This window comes from Eleutherodactylus coqui, chromosome 4, assembly GCF_035609145.1.
Source record: "Eleutherodactylus coqui strain aEleCoq1 chromosome 4, aEleCoq1.hap1, whole genome shotgun sequence".
Taxonomy (NCBI): domain Eukaryota; kingdom Metazoa; phylum Chordata; class Amphibia; order Anura; family Eleutherodactylidae; genus Eleutherodactylus; species Eleutherodactylus coqui.
The window spans coordinates 175391209-175413110 of NC_089840.1; the positions used below are offsets into that span (position 1 = coordinate 175391209).

Below are 21902 nucleotides of genomic sequence, written 5' to 3' on the forward strand. Positions count from 1 at the left end.
GCTCTGCAGCTCCCATAGTGATACATAGCCCGGAAATCTTCCGGGCTATGTTGCTTTTCCGGGCGTGCCACTCAAGGGGTTAAGCCATCCTTCTGCATCATATATGTTGCTCTCTATCATCTATGCAGATTAGAATATACTTGCAAGGTGGGACTTCTCAATCAATAACCTATCTTTATTAATGTATGTTTTTTGGGGGTACCCAGGACTCCTGGCAATAACCTGTTGAAGATGCAAGGCCATAGACAAAGATGTTGCAGTAGCCTAAGCGGAATGATAATGAGGGCATTATGTTGCCGAGTGCCAAATACATAACATAGATAAGCAATCCTAAAGAAATATCATTTTTCAGCTTTAAAATGATTGCTGGTATGAAAATAGCAACAACCTAACCCTCACATGGGGTATGACTAGAGATGAGCGAGCGTACTCGTTAAGGCAAATTACTCGAGTGAGTATCGCCATTTTGGAGTACATGCCTGCTCGTCCGAAAAGATTCGGGGGCTGGTGGGGGTAAGCGGTGAGTTGCCGGAGTGAGCAGGGGGGAGCAGGGGGGGGGGGGCATCCCTGGGGGGGGGGGGGGGGCAGGGGGCAACCCTTAGAAATCCCTGAAACATTTTACCCACAATAGAAGTAAGACTTACCTGCTTATAATACTGGCTCCACATTTGCAATGCGCCATCCCATGGAAAAGAGTCCTTAAATATTAGAAATGGAGAAGAGCAAACATAACCTGTAGAACCCAAATTCTGGTCAACCTTTGCTAAAAATTTGCTGAACCAGAAATTTGATGGTGGTTTTTTCAGTGAATGTTGTTAGTGGTTAGCACTGTTACCTTGCAGTGCTGGGGTCCAAGGTTCAAATCTTATTGAGGACAACATCTGCATGGAATTACCGCAATGCAACTGTACTAACCACTGAGCCACCATGCTTTTTGCTTGTCTGGAGAAGAAATAGAACACGAAGAAGAAACGCAAAGTCAACATGCAAACTACATACAGATGTTGCCCTTGGTCACATTTGCACTTAGGACTTTAGCACCATAAGGCAACAGTGCTAACCACTAAAATGTTTCTTCTTCCTTCTTCTTCCTACTCTGAAGGAGGAGAAGAAGAAATAAATGCAGGGAGAACATACAAACTCCATGCAGATATTTGACTTTGTTCAGATGTGAACCTGGCATGATCTTTTTCTTCTTCTCCATCTTTTTCTCCTCCTTATTCTTATCCATTATTTTTTATGTTATTTCTGCTTTTTCTTTTCTGCTCCTCTAAAGGAAAAAGCAGGAGGAATAAGTAGAGCAAAGAAACCTGGTGGCTCAGTGGTTAGCACTGTTACCTTGCAGCGCTGGAGTATCAGGTTACAATCTGAGCCAATACAGCATCTGCAAGTATATTTGAAACAGTTTGTATGTTCTCCCTGTTTGCTTGCAGTGATGGAGTCCTAAGTTTAAATCTGACCTAGGACAACATTGACATGCAGGCAAAAAAATTGCTTTACTTATCACTCTTTCTTTTAGGCCCATCTTACATGGCAGTGTTTGGGTTAATATTTAGCATTTTGAAGATAAACCCAATAGTGGTTCCAAAACACGGAAGAGGTACAAATCTTTCTATTAGGCCGCTTCCACGCAGCCAATGTTGCGACAGTGCTACAAATCAAATGCATATAGAGCCCATGCTTACCTATGGGTTCTTCCACGCAAGGGATGTTTTGTAGCCTGCGACATTGCGAGACTACACAATCGCAGCATGCTCTATACAGCCGCAATTTACAATTTTTTTTTGTTGCCCATGTTTCCCTATGGAGCCTTCCTATGTGTTGCATCACATAGCATGAAAATGCAGTTTTGGTGCAGTGCGAAGCAACTTTTACAGTAGGAAATCCTACTGAAAAAAAACACTAAAATAAGCCATAGCTGCATCAAAAAACCCACATACATCACCAAAGAAGGGGAGAAAATTCGCCGGAGCTGACAGCGCTTCTTAGGTGATGTTTTTTTAATGCAGCTAGGGCTTACTTTCGAGGTAGAGGGTATTTCAAGCCCCCCTTCCCCACCCTAAAAATCCTCACACATGACGTTACAAAGTCGTGCGACTTTGTAGCGACACAAAATCACGTTATCGCTGTGAGAAAGCAGATTGTTATCGCACGGACCACAGATGCAATTTTCTCACATCCATATTGTGTTGCCTGTGTGCTTATATGTACTGATACAAAATACTTACCAAAATGCTGCCACGTGAAAGTGAGTTCACAATGAGTTCTCTTAAAAATGAGCCTGGTTTTGAAGGTAAAATTTTTTTTGATGCTGATATGGTGTTTAACCCCTTAAGAATGCTGACCCTTTTTTCCTCCATTTTGGATTTCTCCTCCCCACTTTCAAAAATTCCTAGAGCAACACAGACCGGGTTTTGTGCTTGAGAAAGGGGCATTTTGAGCTCTCAAACGCATTGCACTTTTTTATTGTCAAATAAACTTTGTTTGACTTCAGCACAGAGGTATCTATAATGTAGACCATGTCTTACTGATTACAAAAGATTTCCTCTTCTCTTAGTCCTCACCTGTGTCTAGTTGGGCCGTGTCATTTGCTGTTCTTGCAGGTCTCCCTGAGTGCAGGAGTTTTTTTCCTTTTTTTTGTTCATTGTTTCTGGGGGCTGCTGCACCCCGTCTTTCTGCATGCATGCTCTCATTTGATGTCCCCTTTGGGACAGGGTTTCCTCCACCTTTGACAGTTTTACTGCTCTGCACTCCCTTACCCCTCACGCTGTAAACTGCCACAGGTTTACTCCACCAATTTCCAGGCCACAAACAACGGAGGCGATGTCCAGACCATACCTTGGACTTGTTTTTCAAAAAATCCTAGCTCTTATTTTTCCATTGACATAGTTGTCTGAGGGCGTGTTTTTTTAAAGGACCAGTTTTCAATGGTACTTTTAAAACATTTTAAGTAAAGTGAAATGGAAAAAAGTACGTTATTTAGCCATTTTATGTTTTGCTGTACTACTTAAAGGAGGATCCTGCATCATACAAAGCCCAGACACCCAGGACATACATAAACGTCCTGTGGTGCTAGGGAGTTAATATTCGGTCTTTGATCTTATCAAGGCCCACTTAACACATTATGTGATCAGCATTAGTATTTCCAACTCTAAACAACCTTAGTATAGGTAATCATTCACAGGGCGTTTACATTTGAACTTTACAGTTTGAGTGAGATTTCTAACCTAGATCCACCAGATTGGACAAGGCCAAGAGAACCACACGCACCAATGTATCATTATCTGGGTAATCAGTTAATATCCTGACCAAGGAAGTGATGACGTCAAGTTCAACCAACTGCTCTTGTAGCTCATCTGAAATATAAGAAAAAATTATATATATAAAATGAGACAATAATTAAGTGCTGTAGACACAATTTTAAAGAGAATATATCAAATTGTCTCAATTGTTAACCTGGGACAAACTGTGGAAGAAGTGGGGAGAAGCATACTCCATAATTTACGGAGAGTTACATTTGTCTATTGTGTTTTTAGACTACTATATAGATTATTATGCATATGCAGAAGACCGGGAAGACAGAGGACCGGGAATAGTAGAACTGCAGATTGCCTGCTGCAGTATGCATGTTACAGGCCATGCACAACCTGCAGCCCACTTCAGGAAGCCCCAGAAATAATTACTTGGCAACAGTCATAGGCCTCATTCACATAGAGTTTTTTCACATGGATTCCGATGTGCATTCGGCACCCTAATTCATATCAGAATCCACATCTTTACTATCCAGCTGAGTTTATATGGGGTAGATTTGAAATCTATGTAATAAAAAAAACAATTAACATGTTCATTCCTAACGTGGATTCATATTGGAAAATACAAATGAATGGGTTTCATTCACATTTGGAACCGTGGCATCATTAATAGAGATGAGCGAGTATACTCGGTAAAGGCAATTGCTCGAGCGAGCATTGCCTTTATCGAGTACCTGCCCGCTCGAGATGAAAGGTTCGGGTGCCGGCGCGGGGGAGTGGTGAGTAGCGGCTGTCAGCAGGAGGGAGCGGGGAGAGGGAGAGAGAGATCTCCCCTCTGTTCCTTCCCGCTCTCCCCCGCAGCTCCCTGCCCGCTGCCGACACCTGAACCGTCAGTGTCGAGCGGGCAGGTACTCGCTAAAGGCAATGCTCACTCGAGCAATTGCTTTAGCGAGTGTACTCGCTCATCTCTAATCATTAAATGAAAATCCACAGAAGTCTTCAGTAATTGTGCAAATTCTCAATTGCTGACATGGATTTCTCCCCTGGTGATCAAGGCCCTATATCATTTTCATGCTTAACTATAAAAAGGAGAAAACGATTGACCTAGGTCACAACCCTTGTAATGTAAAGCGCATAAAAGCAAAGGGATTAACCCAATGTCTTCTTTATTAATTACTTGATAGCCAGCACAAATAATGAGTTTCGGGGACAGAGCCCCTTCAGAAAAGGTCCGAAAGAGTACGGGGATGTTACTGGATATTTTTTTTCCTATACTTCCAGGAAAGAAGAAATGGTGGGTTATCATTTTCAGGAACAAGAGGCAGCCACAGGGATATTCAGTAATAACAGCAGAATACAGAAGGCTGAGAAGATTTGTGGCTGCTACCTGCTGCTTTCATGCTATGTTGTGACCCAAACATATTCTGCGTCATAATTTTAATAATCTTTGTTGTATTGTTCCCAGATATTGGTATCCATCCTAGCTAATACAAGTGTTAACAGGAGCAAATGAAAGTTTAATGCTTGCTAGTTATTTTTTCTACCAGTTAAGCACTGGTACTGGTACTGCCAATGAACATTCTTAACACTTGTAAAATACAATGACAGTCCATAAAACTTTGTACAAAAATAATCCACTTACTGTTGTCATAACAGATGCGGCCAATGGCTCTGCCAGCATGCAAGAGCAATTCCTGATCTGAACTCTGCAACAAAGGTACCAAGGCCATCACCAAACCCGCATCTATACAAGGCTTCCTGCTTTCTTCTATACAAAGAAAATGTGGATAATGTAAAATCAATAGTAAAATAACGTATGGATAAAAATTTAAGAAATAGTAATAAACAGAAATACTAAAGGATTTATTATTTTTTGGGCTTAACCCTTTGCAATCCAATTTTGGATTCAGGGTTTCCTAGAGGGATTTATCTTTCTGCGATTATACATTAGCCATCTGCTGGCTAGAGACAGTATTGCAGTGTGTGACATGCTGGAGAGGCCCCCGACAACAGAGCGGCCAGTAATCTACAGTAAGAATACCCCGCCGGATGTCTACCGACATCGTAACTGTACATCCTTCAATCAGAATGTCTTTAAACGTCAGACAGTGGATTGGAAAGGGTTAAAATTAGAGATGAGCGAACAAACTCGCTAAGGGCAATTGCTCGAGCGAGCATTGCCCTTAGCAAGTACCTTGAGAGAAAAGGTTCGGGTGCCGGCGCAGGGGAGCGGTGAGTTGCAGCAGTCAGCAGGGGGGAGCGGGGGGGGGGGGGGAGAGATCTCCCCTCCAATCCTCCCCGCTCTCCCCCACAGCTCCCTGCCCCCGCGCTGGCACCCAAACCTTTTCTCTCGAGCGGGCAGGTACTCGCTAAGGGCAATGCTCGCTGGAGCACTTGCCCTTAACGAGTATGCTCGCTCATCACTAGTTAAAATATAAAAAATTTTCTTGTTGCCATTTAATGAACTAATCTATATATATAAAGGTGAAAGCTCTCACTGACTGACTCACTCACTCACTCACTCACTCACTGATGTGTCGTACAAAAATGAAATTTGGCAGGAGCATTCTTTAGGTCCTAAATAGGAAAATAAAGGGGTCACAACTCGATTATTTAATGCTAAGTTCAAAAGTATTGGCACCCCTGTGTAATGTACCAAATCTAATTCTCAAACTTCCTGGTGTTGCATAAAGATGTAATTTGGCACAAACATTCTTTAGGTCCTAAATAGGAAAAGTAAAGGGGTCACAACACGATTATTTAATGCTAAGTGCAAAAGTATTAGCACCCCATTGTAATGTACCTAATCTAATTCTCTAATGTCCCGGTGTCATACAAACATGAAATTTGACAATACCATTCTTTAGGTCACAACTCGATAATTCAATGCTAAAGTATTGGCACCCCTGTGTAATGTACCGAGTCTAATTCTGTAACTTCCCAGTTTCGCACAAACAGGAAATTTGGCATGATCATTATTCAGGTTCTAAAAAGGAAAATTAAGGGGGTTACAACATGATTATTCAATGCTAAATGCAAAAGTATTGGCACCCCTATGTAATGTGCCTAATCTAATTTTCCAACTTCCTGAAATTCTTTAGGTCATAAATGGGAAAAGTAAGGGGGTCACTACTTGATTATTCAATAGTAATTGCAAAGTAAGTGCGCCCCTATGTAATGTAACTTCCCGGTGTCCTACAAGCGTGAAATTTGGAGCAAGCATTCTTTAGGTCATAAATGAGGAGAGTGGGGGAGGTAGCCCATTCTGCAGAGGGACATCAGTACATGCAGCCTGAGGAGAATCTAACACTCTTCTATATGTATACATATTTTATTCATTGGTTACTCTAAAGTCACCTTGACTTCATAAAATTTTCCACTCGAGCAACATGCAAACACGTATCAAATTAACTCGGGTGAAGCCAGGTATATCAGCTAGTAATAATATAAAGCATGCACATCGGACTCTTGCTAGATATTGTGGCAGTAAGCAGCTATTTTATTTGTTTTTTTGTAGATAACAAAAGCAATTTTTCCATTTGTGGCACATTGTCTTTTACTGGTCACTGTGTTTCCTTCATAACTGGATGAAGTGAGTGAATAGCAGATGCTACATTTGGGTATGAGAATGTACCTTCACAACAGCTGCATGTAAACAGTATTCAGTTTCTTGTACACTCATTGTCAAAAACCAATCCCTCCCCTAAAAGTTGTTGGAGGGGATGAAACTTTCTCCGTGTGATTGTAACATTGATTTAAGTAAGTGATTACAATATCAGAGCAAAAGGAGCATTTATTGCAGAAAACTGACCCCTTAAAGCGAGTCCCTAGTACCTTGTTGTACTGCCTCTAGCTTGGATACATGATGTGATACAGGCAGGCATGGAGGCTCTAGTACCCTGTTGTACCACCTTTAGCTTGGATACATGATGTGATACAGGTGGGCATGCAGGCTCTAGTACACTGTTGTACTGCCTCTAGCTTGGATGCAAGATGTGATACGGGCAGAAATGGAGGCTCTAGTATCCTGTTGTACCAACTATAGCTTGGATACAAGATATGATATGGCTGGGAATGGAGGTTCTAGTACCCTGCTGTACCACCTCTAGTTTCCTCTAGTATCCTGTTGGGCCGTCTTTAGATTGAATATAAGATATGATACAGGAGAGCATGGAGGCTCTAGTACCCTATTATACTGCCTCTAGCTTGGATACAACCTGTGATACTGGCAGGCATGTAGGCTCTAAGACCCTGTTGGCCCACCTCTAGCTTGGATACAAGATGTGATACAGGCGTGCATGGAGACATACAGGTTCCGTATGGTATCCTGCGGCATATTGTTTAACATTTGCTATAACTGAGCCTCTAGACTGCGCAAACTCATAGGCTGTCAAAGTTGGCGTCCCAGATGCCTCTTGAAAGCCGCCATGAGACGAACACATGTGGCTGCAGGATGTCCTGAACACATTGCTAAACTGTCATTTTACCACTACTAGGGGTGACTGACTGTCATTTTCAATTGCCCCGCAGGCCATCACACCAGCAGGGAGCAGTGTGACACTCCACAACAAAGGCAGGATTGAGGCACTCACCCCGAGGTTTCCAGACATGAACATGAGTGTCGTCAGCGCCCAAACTAACCCTGGAAAGATACCATGGTTAAACACCTGCCACTTATCCCTCACTTTATTCTCAATCCCCCCATTACTTGGCGAACTGTGATATCTTCTTCATAAATGAAAAACCTTACCACATTTCAGCTGTTCCTCTGCTGTTATTTTGATCCTGATAATCCTTCTACCCAAATTCCCTTACATCATTTGCATATGCATCCAATTGAATATACACATATTCTCTAATTAGTGTTGAATCTATGGCCACCCTTACCATTCTTTGCCAGTTCAGCAAGAACATGTGCAACCTTTTCTGAACAATTTGGGCTGGTTTTCAGTATTTTGCCCAGCGCTGGTAACACATCATAGTCTGTGAGCAGCTTAGCTGATGTCTGCACTGTGGAAAATACAAGAGATAAAACAGAATATTGTTATCTTGTTGTCCTACCAGCTACATTCACAGTTCTAACATTGAATTGTATCAAGCATTTCTTATAAGGATCCAATTCATCATTTCCTAATTAATCCTTTGGTTTTAGTCACGGATCGTAAGTGATTTGCTCCGTGAGTGGATTTGGTTGTTCATTCTGATCAGGTAAAGGAAGGATCTGTCAGTAAAATCAGATTCTCCTGACAGGTATCAGGTCTTTGAGGTATACATCCCACGCTCATTTATCTAAATTAATTGTTATGTTCTCTGCCAGAACGTAGCTCTCAGCAATGATAATAGGGAAATGTTGATGCCGTCTTTAAATCCAGTATTTAATCAGTTTGAATTTGTTACTTCTGAAAATCGTGACATGTTAATACCAATAATAGAGTGCATTTACTTTAATCTGCCGTTAATAGGACATGTGACCGGATCTCCATTTTCAAGATAATCTGGATTATTGGACAGTCATAGAAAGTATGTAAATTTTAGAGCAGAGAACATAAAGAGAAACAATTCCAAATGAAATGCTAGTATGACTCTATTTTAATCAGAGAAGTGCCCCAATTTGTTACAATGAAGTTCTTTGCTGAAAATAAGTGATGTATTATTTGAAATTACTGGATTAATAATGGTGGGAATTTCAGCCTAAATCTTTTTCACACGGAGCCTACAAAATGGCGGATCCAATTTAGGTTTTTCCAACGTGAATGTGATTGTTCAATTAGTGGCAGAATGCTGAGTTTGTGCCTCGGAATTCTGCCACAGCGTTCGGTGCAGATGTGCTTGTGGATTTAGTCCCTGCCAATAAGCAAATTCCCATGCAGCACCCCTTCACGGTTTCTGTGGCAAGATTTGACATGTCAATTTTTCTTTTCCCTGCAATGTGGATTATAGAATCTATGCGCAGACAAATCTGTGCCAAAGTAGCATTCAATAAATGATATGGATTTTGCAGCAGATTGGGGAGCAGAACCCACGCCCAAATCTGCTCTGAAGCTCCATCATGTGAACAAGCCACAAAACCTCTCTTCAACCAGAATCTCCAGAAAGCTACTGGAGGTAATTGCCAACTGCCTGCCCAAGAGACTCATCGTTGAGTGTAGGTTCCCTCTGTTGAATACACTCCATGGCACACTGTGTACGGAGGCATGTTCTTGCTTGGACACTGTATATTTGGGTTCTCTGACTTATGCATTTTGGTTGTGCTGTCTGGTTGGGCAGTGGTAGCAAAAAGAGGGGAGGTGGAACAACCCAGATTAGAACAATGTGCTTGTGGACTATATCTTCAGTGACCATGTGTAACGTAGGTCTATATTGGGAGGAAGTTCTCTTTACTACATGCGCAGCCAACCCAAAACAAACAACATTTAAACACATGTCCTATCTGTTGTCATATTATTGTTTATTCTGAAGAAGAGGCTTACTAGCCTCGAAATGCGAATGTTTGCTGATTTCCCTTGCATAATTCTATCACTGCCTCGGGTCACATCTGTTCTTCCAGAAGCTTTCATCACATTTGGCGCTGTCTGGATGGGACATTGTATATGGTGGTACTCTCTTTTTGTGGCCCTGTGTATGAGATTCTCTCTGGATGGTGAAAATGGACTCTTTCACCATGCCACTATGTATTATAGACTTTTCTTGCTAGGGGTCTTGTGTATGGTAGCACTGTATATAGGGGTAATATCTGGCCAAGTCACTATATATGGGATACACTTTGATTGGATCACTGTAGATTTGGGTATTCTGGCTGTAAGTCACTGTTTATCAGATCATTCATTCACTGTATATAGAGGCACTTCATGACAGATACGGCAATTACCATGGAGGCATTCTCTGGCTATGACTCTTTATATGGGGGCACATTCTGTGAAAGGCTTATTTATACTCTCCTAAACCCCCACATACTGTATAGAAACAATGGAAAGCATTATAACAAATCCTATTTTTTGTTAGTAACAAATAATAAAAAAAATTTTGGTATCAGATTACAGAAGTTCCAGATTGATATAACAATATTTTTCAATATATACTCTTCTCCGGTGCAATTTATGTAGTCTCTTTGCTCCTATACAATCATGACAGTATTCTTGCTTGTGATGCGCTCTTCTTTACAGTTGTCTTAGAGATAACTGAATGAATTTAAAGGGGTTTTCTAGGCAAAAACTATCCTCGGTTAAAAAAACCCCCACAGGATTCATAGCCCCGAAGCTCCTTCGGTAAGGGATCTTGCCGGCAACCATATGTGAGGCCCTGATAGTTTTAATTACCAAACTCGGGAAGGCCCCCAGCGAATATGGCTCATACCGACCCATCTCCCTCCTTAACAAGTGTTACGTCTGTCTCCTGAGGTCTGTTACTACAGCTGCTCTGCAGTTCTCCTGCTCAGGTGTGGGAATTATGTTGGCTGGGCGTGTATGTGTCTCCAGTCAGCCAATCACTCTAGGTCAGTACACATAAAAGCTGTCTTCCCAGGTGTGGGTGTGTTTAGCTTTCTCTGTTCTCATTTCTCTCTCTGTGTTGTGTGAGCAGGTTCTACGTGTGGTGGCTGCAAGAGGTTTGTGTGTTGTGGTTTTGTTTGGTTATGTCGCGCTGCCAGCTGCTTCTATATTTTGGCCAGAATGTCAAGAAATACCTGACATTTATAGCATTAACATCTGCTACTAGTGTTTTCGTATTGGCTGCTGTATGGTGTGATTTTGGCTCTGTCTTCTTATCCTGTCCAGTTGTCCCTGTCGGTGGTGGCATGTGTATGCATCCTAGCCTGGGTGTGTGGTTTTCTAGGGGCAGCAAAGGCCCAGATTCAACGACTGCTGGGCTATCCCCTATTGGGATGATGTCCTCGCTCAGATAGGTCCTTGGTCATCTTCCTTGGTAGAAGATAAGGAGAGGTGGTTGTTTCAGCTGGTGTTCCTGATTCAGGTAACGTTCCTGTGGGCCTGGTGCTCACTAGCCCACATGAACGTAACAACTCCTATATTAAAATCTTAGCAAAAATACTGGCAAGACACATAAATAGGACCCTTAGCCATATTCTACACGCTGATCAATTGGGATTCATGTTGGGCAAGAAGGCAACCATGAATGTTAGAAGAGTTTTCCCTAACCATGCATTGTCGCACTCCAACAGGGAAAAGCATAATATGGTCTTCATTGACCAAGCTAAGGCCTTTGATTCAGTGGAGTGGAGACATCTGTGGGAGGTGATGACTTAGTTCGGTTTTGGAGTGAGCTTTATTAAATGGGTGCAAGCACTGTACTATTTCCTGGTGGCTTGGATATGCACAAACACCTATATATCTAAGCTGTTCTCCCTGGCTAGAGGAACACGTCAGGACTGTCCTCTGCCCGAGCACTTTTTGCAATTGCAATTGAACCCTTAGGGATCCAACTCAGAGCGTCAACTAAGGTCGCGGGGTCCTGACTGACAGCATATGAAGAATGGGTGGTGTTATAGGTGGACAATACTCTTTTATTCTCGCAGGACCCAGATTCTTCCTTGGCCGCAGTACTCTCTATTTTTCATACATTCGGAATATACTCTGGGGTGAAGGTCAATTGGGATAAAACTGGGCTTCTGGTGATCAATGTCCCTGTGACCTCCTTGGCTCTCCCTGCCCCTCTGAGGTGAACAGACAGGTTACTTGGTTGGATAGTGGTGAGAAAGTCTGTTGACCATTTCTATGGAGACAACCTTGCCCCACTTTTGGAGTGGGCAGGAGGTATGGCAACTTGATGGGCTTCAATCCCACTGACACTAGTGGGTCGCATAAACCTAATCAAAATGAAGCTAAATTTATGTATATATTCCAGAATACACCTATTTTGATCCCTAAAAAGTTTTTTACGGCTCTCTGAAAGATACTCACCTATATACTGTGGCGACAATCCACCAGAGAATTAACCCCTTGAGTGGCGGGTTTCCTACCACCCTGTCGTGCCCACCAGGGCAGGTTTTTTAAAATGGTCTAATCATTGAATTTCAACTAATTTTGCAGTTGCGTCTCAAGAGCCATAACTTTTTCATTTTTCCATTGACATGGCCATATGAGGGGTTGTTTTTTGTGGGACAAGTTGTGATTTTTTAAACAGGGGGGAGGAAAAAAAGAAATGGGGAAAAAAGAAAAAAAGGGGCCATGTCATTAAGGGGTTAAATAATGTATTAACTTCCTTCTCTGGGTCATTACGATGCATGGATACCACATGTGTGATTGTATTTTTGATTTTTTTACAAAGTAAGAGGAGACAAGTGTTTTTATGATTTTTTAAATAATTTTTTTACTTTTTTTTTTTTAAATTTTTTTATTTTTGTCCCTTTAGGGGACTTCCACAGGGACCCATCAGGACCCCTGATCACATTCCGGGGGTCCGATGGTGACAGCCGTTTACATGCTGCAGTGACAGCCCTTTACATGCTGCAGTCACATAGACTGCAGCATATAAAGGGTTAACACAGCAGAGATCGGAGGTTTTCTCTGATCTCTGCTGTAAGAGCAGGTACCTAGCTGTCCTCTGACAGCCAAGCACCAAGCTCTCCCTGCCACAGAGACCATCGGCTTGCTTCTGACAAGCCGATGGTCTCTATGGCAACCTGTAAACAAAGCAGGAGATTGCCGACATATCTGCAATATCTTCTGCTGGTTTTTCAAAGCCCTTGCTTTGTTCTCTGTGGGTCTGTGCAGGCAGAGCACAGTGTCACAGCTTGTGGCATTGTGCTCTGCAGCTCCCATAGTGATACATAGCCCGGAAATCTTCCAGGCTATGTCGCTATGAGCAGTGGAGCTCGTCCCGGAAAATTTCCGGGCGTGTCACTCAAGGGGTTAAACTAGAAACTCTCTGTCTGCCTATGGAGGGAGGGGGCTAATCCTCCCCCATTTTCACTACTACTACCTGGCTATGCGTGGGGTGGTGGCTGTCCTTTATTGATTATAATCCAGTTTGAGCACAGAATAGTAAGTCCTGAAAAAAGTCTGAGAGAATTATTGCTAAGGGGCCCGACTTCACACATAAATACCCTGCTTATACCTATGTGGGTGACCCTTAAATTTTGAAGTACTTTACCTGCCGTCCCCTATGACGCAAATCTAACCCGCTGCACTGATTGTGGGCTGGGTGATTGGTTCATCATAGGGGTTCCTGAGCAGCAGATCCTCGGTGATGAACTATTGATGACCTATCTTGAGTGTTAGGTCTAACAGACATAGGCATCATCCTGCCTCCTGAGTCTGCTTCTGTTTCTTCCAGCATCCACTGTGTCTGGCTCCTCAACCCAGTTAGATGTGATTTGCAATTATCTTCCTATTGAATCTTCCCAGAATACTTGGTGGTGTTGTATTATTCCTTGCATTGCATGTGAGCTGCCGCTGCAGCTATCCTGGTGGCGCCCAGTTCTTTGTGTGTGCTTTTGCTGGATAGTATGGTGTTTCTGTTTAAATCCAGCTTTCTGTCTGTGTTGCTGCTGGTCACTGCAGCTTGTCCATTGTCTATCTCCTGTGTCTGTTACAGCTGTGTAGGATCGTGTCCTGCTGTTGCTACATGTTCATTCTTCACTCCTCCATCACTGCTCAGCTCAGTGCAACTGACCCTCGCTCCCTGTCTTCACCAGGTAGGCGGGGCCAACTAGGAGTTAGGGATAGGCAAGGTGGCCTGGACCTCCCCACCTTCAGGGGTTACTCCAGGTGAGGGTTATTTAGCCCATCCTAGTTCAGTGTCAGGTCTGTCCTTAGCCGTTGTACCGAGTTTCAGCTTTTTCGCAGTTTCCTTTCTGGAGTCAGCTGTCCGACCTGCTGGGTGGTTTTACTCGGTAGGAAGACACAGTTGATCCACAACCACATCATAACACTAAGGATAAGTCATAAGTAGTTTTTGCCTGGAAAATCCCTTTAAATCACCATAATCATTAAAGGTATTGTCCGTAAGAAAAAAAAGGGGTCTGCTGTTATTCTCAGGAAGAGCGCCACTCCTGTCCATGGGCTGTCTCTGGTATTGCAGTTAGCTCAATTTGCCTGAATTGTGAAAAGCTTTAGTACCAGACTGAGCCCAAGGACCAGAACAGTATTACTGTCAACTTTCATACAAGAATGTTTTTTCAGGCTTCATGCACATGGGCGTATGCAATTTTGGTTCATTAAAAATGCACTTTTTTCAGAGTATGTATGTGCGATTTTGGTGCGTATGTGCGGTTTTATGTCCATGCTGCATTAGAACACTTTCATGCACGAATATGAACCCCATTCAAACACATGAGCTATCATTTTTCTTGCATCGCCGTGTGGGGAAAAAATCGCGGCATGTCCTATCTTTAGGCATTCCCTCGGAATACCTCATATCGCCCATCGCAAGGTGTATGCAAATGTGATGCAAGGTTTACCCATTGATAATGGGAAACACTCCACGGCTGAGGATCGCTACTTTTCTGAAGAGATGCAAGGTGGTTTTAACACAAAAACTCGTTGCATTCACAGAGACATTGCTTGTTGGCGAGCGCGATATTGGGCTAAGTTTCACAGCCCAATATCATGCTCAACCGTGTGAAATTAGCCTTAGTTCGCTCTCACACATGCGTTCACAAAACGCCATGTTCAAAATCACAGCATTTTACTGCGATTTTGAGCTGTGTTTTTGAATGCGTGGTACATCGCTCCTATTGAATTTAATAGGGCTTCACAGACCTGCACTTGAACGTTAGAGATGCCGTGATTTTTGAGCGCTGCCTGGTCAATTTTCGCGCTTTTAAATGTTGCTTGAAATTTCAGAAAATACAGCGATTTCAAACACGGTGTCTTGTGAACGCATGTGTGAGAACAACTTTAGTATTCACTTCATTTTTCACGCATGCAAAAAAAAGTAAGTTGGTCCAATTGATGTCACTTTTATTGTTCCACTGTCTTCTGGCAACATATTAAAAATGTGTTTTCGTTGCGTTTTCTTTTACCTCCACAGACTTTCATACGGACCAAAATAGGACATACTGGAATTTTTTTAAAAACTCACATCTGAATGCACCAATTTCATTCAGTGGGTCCATATTCGGTCAGTGAAAAATATGGACTTAATATGGACAGAAAATACGCTTGTGTGAATGGGCCCTTACATTCACTGAAGTGTTTTTTATGTACATCTGCTTACAGACACGAAATTTAAACTTCCTCCACACTGCAAAATCTATGATAGAGCCCCCAGCTACTAGGTGCCAATTACAATACTACCCCCTTATGTGGCTCTTGGCACCTCAGGGGCCAGATCCCAAGTGCAAGCACTACTTCTACATCCTATATAGCTGAACCCCTGAGTTGACATTGATATGGAGCGTGTATTCATATAATATTTTTGTAACAAAGCTTAATAAACGTGAACACAGACAACAATTGTTGTCATAGGGCCAGAGAAGTATGACCGATGCAGCAAAGACAAGGACTAAGCTATTAGAAGCTCTTCATATATTCCTTGTAATCGTAAATGACCTTCATAGTTAACACTTTTGTTAGTTCTTGTTTAAATGCAGTAATACATTGAAGTAGTAATCCCTCTAAAGATTATATAAAACTTACTATTTAAGTGTCGTTGCTGAAAAACGTTTTAAACTGTTCCATCCTATAATTACCGAAGAATTGCCTTCATTTCCTTTGAGCATCTTCAAGAAGCGTTAAGTAGACATTACATTGGCCGATTTACAATGCCTTCTTCTGAATGGTGAAATACAGTAACAAAAAATATATGCAGAGCCTTTTAAAAACTCCATCTGTCACCTTTCGTTGAGGCGGCCTGGTTGCCATGCTAACAAAATGAATCATAAAACTATGAGATTGTCTTCCAAGGCCGTCTGTAGAGGACTGACAGGTAAAATTAGCCAACTGCTGCTCAAGTTAGGTAAATGGCATTGTGAAATGACGTCTGCATGTTCTGTAATCACTGACTTCGTGAAGCCTTTAGAGATACTGAATGTCAGTAACTGCAACCAATTTTCCAAAATGTCTGGAAATACCATGTTTTTCTTTTAACTTTCTGATGTAAGCACTCAGAGCGGTGCTCCAGTGTTAAAACAACATACTTGTTGACTTCCAAAAATGTCACCACTCCTGTCCACAGGTTGGGTTGAGGAATTGCAGCTTCTACCCATTTATTTAAATGCAGCTGCAATACTATGCATAACCTGGAAGTAGCATTTTTATCCCTTTTTATTATGTTTTTGAATGGGTAGATGAACAAAAAACAGCATTCAGTTTTTAAAAAAAAAATAAGTCTTTATGTTGATCACGTGTAGGATATTTTTTTTTAGAATTTGGGTGATTTTTCTTTCTTCCCATAAAAAGTTTTTTTTTTCTGGAGGATTTTTTTTACCTCTAGATTTATTTTTGACTAAACTTTATTTAACTTTTTTTTTTCTTTTACACTCTTTTACCCACTTTTCTGTCCTTCAAGGGGAATTGATGATGTAATAATTTGGTTGCTGGCATACTACATTTCACTACCCATGTAGTTTCTTATTAGACCCTACTGCAGGGTCTAGTAGGCTGGCTTGCATGGCAGATCCAGAGATCTTGAGCAAGCTTCCGGTAGCCTTAGCAACCCATTGCACTCTGCAAACTCTTCACTCTTCCCAGAATGCATGGGGAATAAGCAAATTATTTTCCGGGAGTTTACTCCCTGGTCATATCTTTTATCATGCTGCAGTGTCCCGTAGGATGACCCCGGACACATGGCATACGCTAAGAAGCTGGAAGGGCAAGATGCTGACTTGTCACGGTGGCACTTACCACGCTCCCTCCTAAAGGGATAGACATTACCAAGGCCAGGGCAGCGCTGGGCCTCTTACTGACACGTCAGGCATGGAGATGCCCAATAAACTGGGAAACAGGGGTTCTAGTTGTCATGGGTGATGCCACCGTTCCCCTGCCCCCCAACATCAGTAGGGAAATAAATGAGCCACAGACAGTAGTACAGTACTTCAGGTCCCCGGAAGCGGTCAGGGCCTGGAATAACTTTTACTTGAAACGTCAACTTTAGCAATTCAAGGCACAAAGGACAGGTTTGAATAGTGCAGGAATTAAAGAGACTAGAGTGCCTCCACACAGCAGACCCAGACTTCAAGCCACCTGTGCGTGACTAAACAAACAAATGTACCTTCCCTCAGGGGGACTCAGACTTCAGGACGTTTGAGTGTAAACAATGACTATAGAGTATCTCTATCAGTGGTCCCAGACTTCAGGACGAACAAATGATTGAGTACCTCTGCACTAGGCCTTGAAAGACTATACTTGCTCTTTCTGCTCACTCTCTCTCTGGGGCTCACTTACACTTCATGCAGATTCTTGCACTCGGGAAAGCTCTCCTCTTCTTCCATCTTCAACACATGAGGGCTTAAGGTGCCCCCATGTGCCTCTGTGTTTTCTAGCAGCTCTACGAGATGGAACCTTTTCCTGCTCTCAAGCACTCACTTTTATAACCTCTTTCATATCACGTGACAGAAAAGAATTGTTAATTTTACAGGCAGACAGCTCACACTTTGCAGACATTAACCCATCACACACTGCAGCTGTGCAATACACATGTCAGAAGAACAAGACATTTTGCACAGTGCATCAACACTAGACATTACATGTATGACATTATAGAGGGGGCCAGGAAAGCATGTACGGGGTCATAACAATGCCAGTTCCTCCTAGATTGAGATCCCCTGAGCAGGGGTGTAACTATAGGGGATGCGGTTGCACCCGGGCCCAGAATCCTTAGGGGGCCCATAAGGCCTCTCTTCTCGATGTAGGGAGCCCAGTACTATGAATAAAGCATTATAGTTTGGGGGCCCTGTTACAGGTTTTACATTGGGGCCCTGAATCTTCAAGATACGACTCTGGGTATGGGTACAGAAGGAGGGAGGGGGGCCCAGCTGAACTTTTGCACCCGGGCCCCTGAGCCTTTAGTTACGCCTCTGCCCCTGAGCATAATTTCTCTAGCACTGATGTCAAACTTCCAGAAGGATGTCAATCAAGGATTAATGGCGTGATAGGAGACATGACTCATGACTCTGCAATGCTTCAGCACCACCTAAGTGACTTCGGGTAGTGTGTGCTGATATTAAACATATTTTCTACTATATTGTCAAGCAGAGAATTTTATTCAGGGCATGTTGGGAATGTTGTTTCCAAGTGCTACCAGAAATCTGCAGCATTTCTCTTATGTGTGAACATACTCCGAGGATGAAATCGGACATGGCGTTTAAAATTTTTTTTTTTTGCCAAAGCCAGTCGATCCATAAGAAAGTAAACATGTAAATCCATTATTTATACTTCCCCTTCCCTTTAGTTCCCCTCTTGGCTCTGCATTCAAAATCCACTAGTATGTTTTCAGCTAATTACAAGCGTAAACTGCATGCAGCTCATGATAGCAGAATCGTTAGCTTTTGCCATCACTTGCTGATAAACCTCCAGTTCTTTTTCCAGTGCATTGTGATAATTTTTTGAGCAAAGATTTAATTAATAACACACCAAGATATTATGATGAGTTATAAACTAGCATTGACAGCTCAACCAAAGTACAGTTTGCGAGCACAATGATTCCCCCTCCCTCCTCATTACAATACAAGTAAAGTGGAGACCCCTCTGTCTACCTCACCCCACATTCTTAAAAAAACCCAGCAATAAGTAAAGCCATAAGCCGTGATTCCACAGCTTCCTGGGGGTAATAGGTGGCCCCAGCATTGCCATAAACTCTGCACAACGGCATTGGAAGCTCTTGGGGCCCTTGCAAGCCTCTGAGCAGCAGGGAGTAACCAGCCGCAGCACCAATAGCTGCATCACTGTTATCTGCATCAGCACAGACTGCAGCACTGCAGGCTGCAGCGCTTTACTACCAGCTGCAGCATCACTAGCCACAGCATCTCTGGCCACAGCAACCCCGGCTGCAGCACTATCTGCCACAGCACCACCAGCTGCAGTACTATCTACTGCAGCACCACCGGCCCCAGTATCCTCTACCGCAGCACCACCAGCTGCAGCACTTCCCACTGCAGCACCTCTTGCCGCAGCACCACCATCCGCAGCACCATCTACCCCAGCACCTCTTGCTGCAACACCACCAGCCGCTGAACCACCTGCCACAGCAACATTTGCCATAGCACCCCCAGCTGCAATACCACCTCCAGCCGCACTGCCACCTGTGAGCCCTTTTGTACATGGTGCCTTCCTAACGTCACACAACACAATTTGGGCATACCCAAGCAGCTACCTACCATGTAGTCACAGAGCTGTGTAGCTCTGCACGGTCAAATTCAGCTAACATCAGCATCGTCTAAGGTCCACGTAATCTAACCCGTCACTTTGCATTTCATTTTACTTTGTTTGAATGGCCAGAGGAGGCCATAAGAAGACCAAAACACCACTTAATAGTAGAGAACGATCAGTAAAAGACATTCTAGAAATGGCAACTACTCGACCTAATATGCATGACAAACTACATCCACCGATGAAATAGCAAGCAGGCTCAACGCGGAGATCAGCCTTAAGCCAAATGACACCTGATCTTTTTCTCAAACACCGCAAAGTCCTGACTTAGACTCACTGTCACAGGAGTTCTATGGCCAAGAAGGTGCCAACCTCACATTCAATATGCAAAAAGACCTGGAAATTCTTGCCACAATGCCAGTATCAGCCCCTTCGTGCCAATCAAATTACTCCCCGGACGCCATACTTCTAGCTCGATTTAGAGAGATGCTATCCAGCAAGCTCTCCAAAACTACAGAGGCTATAACTAAGGCCTCAGTCACACAGTCTTTTTTCCTGCGATTCGCGGATTGCATAACGGATGTGCTTCCGCAAATCACATGACCGGGGCCAACGATACGCTGAAAAATCTGCACCTAGCAGCGTTTTTAGCGAAAGGGCCTGATCAAAGGAGCGCTGCCCGCTATCCTCTGCCACAGCTGTGGCACAGCTGTGGAGGAGGAGAACGATGTTCGCCCATTGAACTCAATGGAGCCGGCAATACAGCTGGCTCCATTTAAAGCAATGGGCTGCCTGCAAGTGCTGTATGAATTTTCAGGGAAGGGCTTAAATTATAAGCCCTTCTCTGAAAAGCATCCTGCAAATGTGTAAAAATAAAATTAAAAAAAGATACCTTTTTTCTGCAGCCGGAGTTCAGCCGCGTCCGTCCGGCAGTTCTCCTGAACTGCTTTCTGTAGCATTCAGCAGGCGGGGATTTAAAATCCCCGCCTGCTGAATGGGCTGCCTCTGATTGGTCACAGCCCTCAGCCAATCAGAGGCAGCTCTCACTCACCCATTCATGAATTCATGAATGGGTGAGTGAGTGCTGCCTCTGATTGGCTGAGCGCAGAGACCAATCAGAGGCAACTCTCAGCTGTCATTCATCCCCGCCTGCTGAATACTACAGAAAGCAGTTCAGGAGAACTGCCGGCCAGACACGGCTGAACTCTGGCTGCAGCAAAAAGGGGAATATACATTTTTTTTTTATTTTTACACATTTTTAGGATGCTTTTCAGGGAAGGGCTTATCTTTTAAGCTCTTCCCCGAAAATTCATACAGCACTTGCCGGCAGCCTATTGCTTTCAATGGAGCCGGCTGTATTGCCAGCTCCTTTGAAATTCAATGGGTGAACATCGTTCTTCTCTGCCACAGCTGTTACAGCTGTGGCAGAGGAGAACGATCTTTAGTATATGTTCTCAATGGGGTCGGCGCTGCTGCCGCCGGCCCCACTGAGCGCATATATAGAACACAACGATTCACAGAACGCAGATAGGCGCGTTCTGCGAATCGTTTTGTCCTATAATTTATCGCACATCTGCATAAAAAACTGACATATGCCTGCTCCCATTGGGATGGATTGGGTCTATATATCTGCAGATCGCAAGCGCGTCTGCAGATCGGACCAAAAAATGGCAGAAACTCCATAGAGTGAGTAAAGGACATGAAACTTTAGATACCAAAAAAAACTTACATTCCCATGGATGTATCTTTATTAGAGATGAGCGAACACCAAAATGCTCGGGTGCTCGTTACTCGGCACAAAATTTTCGCAATGCTCGAGGGTTCGTTTCGAGTAACGAACCCCATTGAAGTCAATGGGCGACCGGAGCATTTTTGTATTTCGCCGATGCTCGCTAAGGTTTTCATGTGTGAAAATCTGGGCAATTCAAGAAAGTGAAGGGAACGACACAGCAACGGATAGGGCAGGCGAGGGGCTACATGTTGGGCTGCATCTCAAGTTCACAGGTCCCACTATTAAGCCACAATAGCAGCAAGAGTGGGCCCCCCCCCCCCGCACTGTCAGCGTAAAGATCGTTCTCCTCTGGCACAGCTGTAACAGCTGTAGCAGAGAAGAACGATGTTAGCCCATTGAATTCAATGGAACCAGCAATACAGCAGGTTCCACTGAATGCAATGGGCTGCCGGCGATCGCAGGATGAATGGTCGGGAAGGGGTTAAATATATAACCCCCTTCCCTGCAATTCATCCAGAAATGTGATACACTAAAAATATATACCGGCGTATAAGGCGACGGGGCGTATAAGACGACCCCCCAACTGTCACCTTATACGCCGGCAATACAGTGGAGCAAAGAATAAAAAGCATTACAGTTACTCCCCGACTTGCG

At 43.4% G+C, this 21902-nt stretch overlaps 1 protein-coding gene across 1 annotated transcript in view; it reads right to left on the reverse strand.

The window, feature by feature from the left end:
- The window catches only part of LOC136624795 (rap1 GTPase-GDP dissociation stimulator 1-A-like), a 117976-nt gene that overhangs the window by 40486 nt on the left and 55588 nt on the right, over nt 1-21902 (reverse strand). Inside the window, exons 3-5 of the mRNA XM_066598731.1 lie at nt 8139-8261; nt 4894-5019; nt 3228-3356 (exon numbers count right to left, since the gene is read on the reverse strand). Of these exons, the coding sequence (XP_066454828.1) occupies nt 3228-3356; nt 4894-5019; nt 8139-8261 (378 nt within the window). The remainder of the gene's footprint in view (nt 1-3227; nt 3357-4893; nt 5020-8138; nt 8262-21902) is intronic.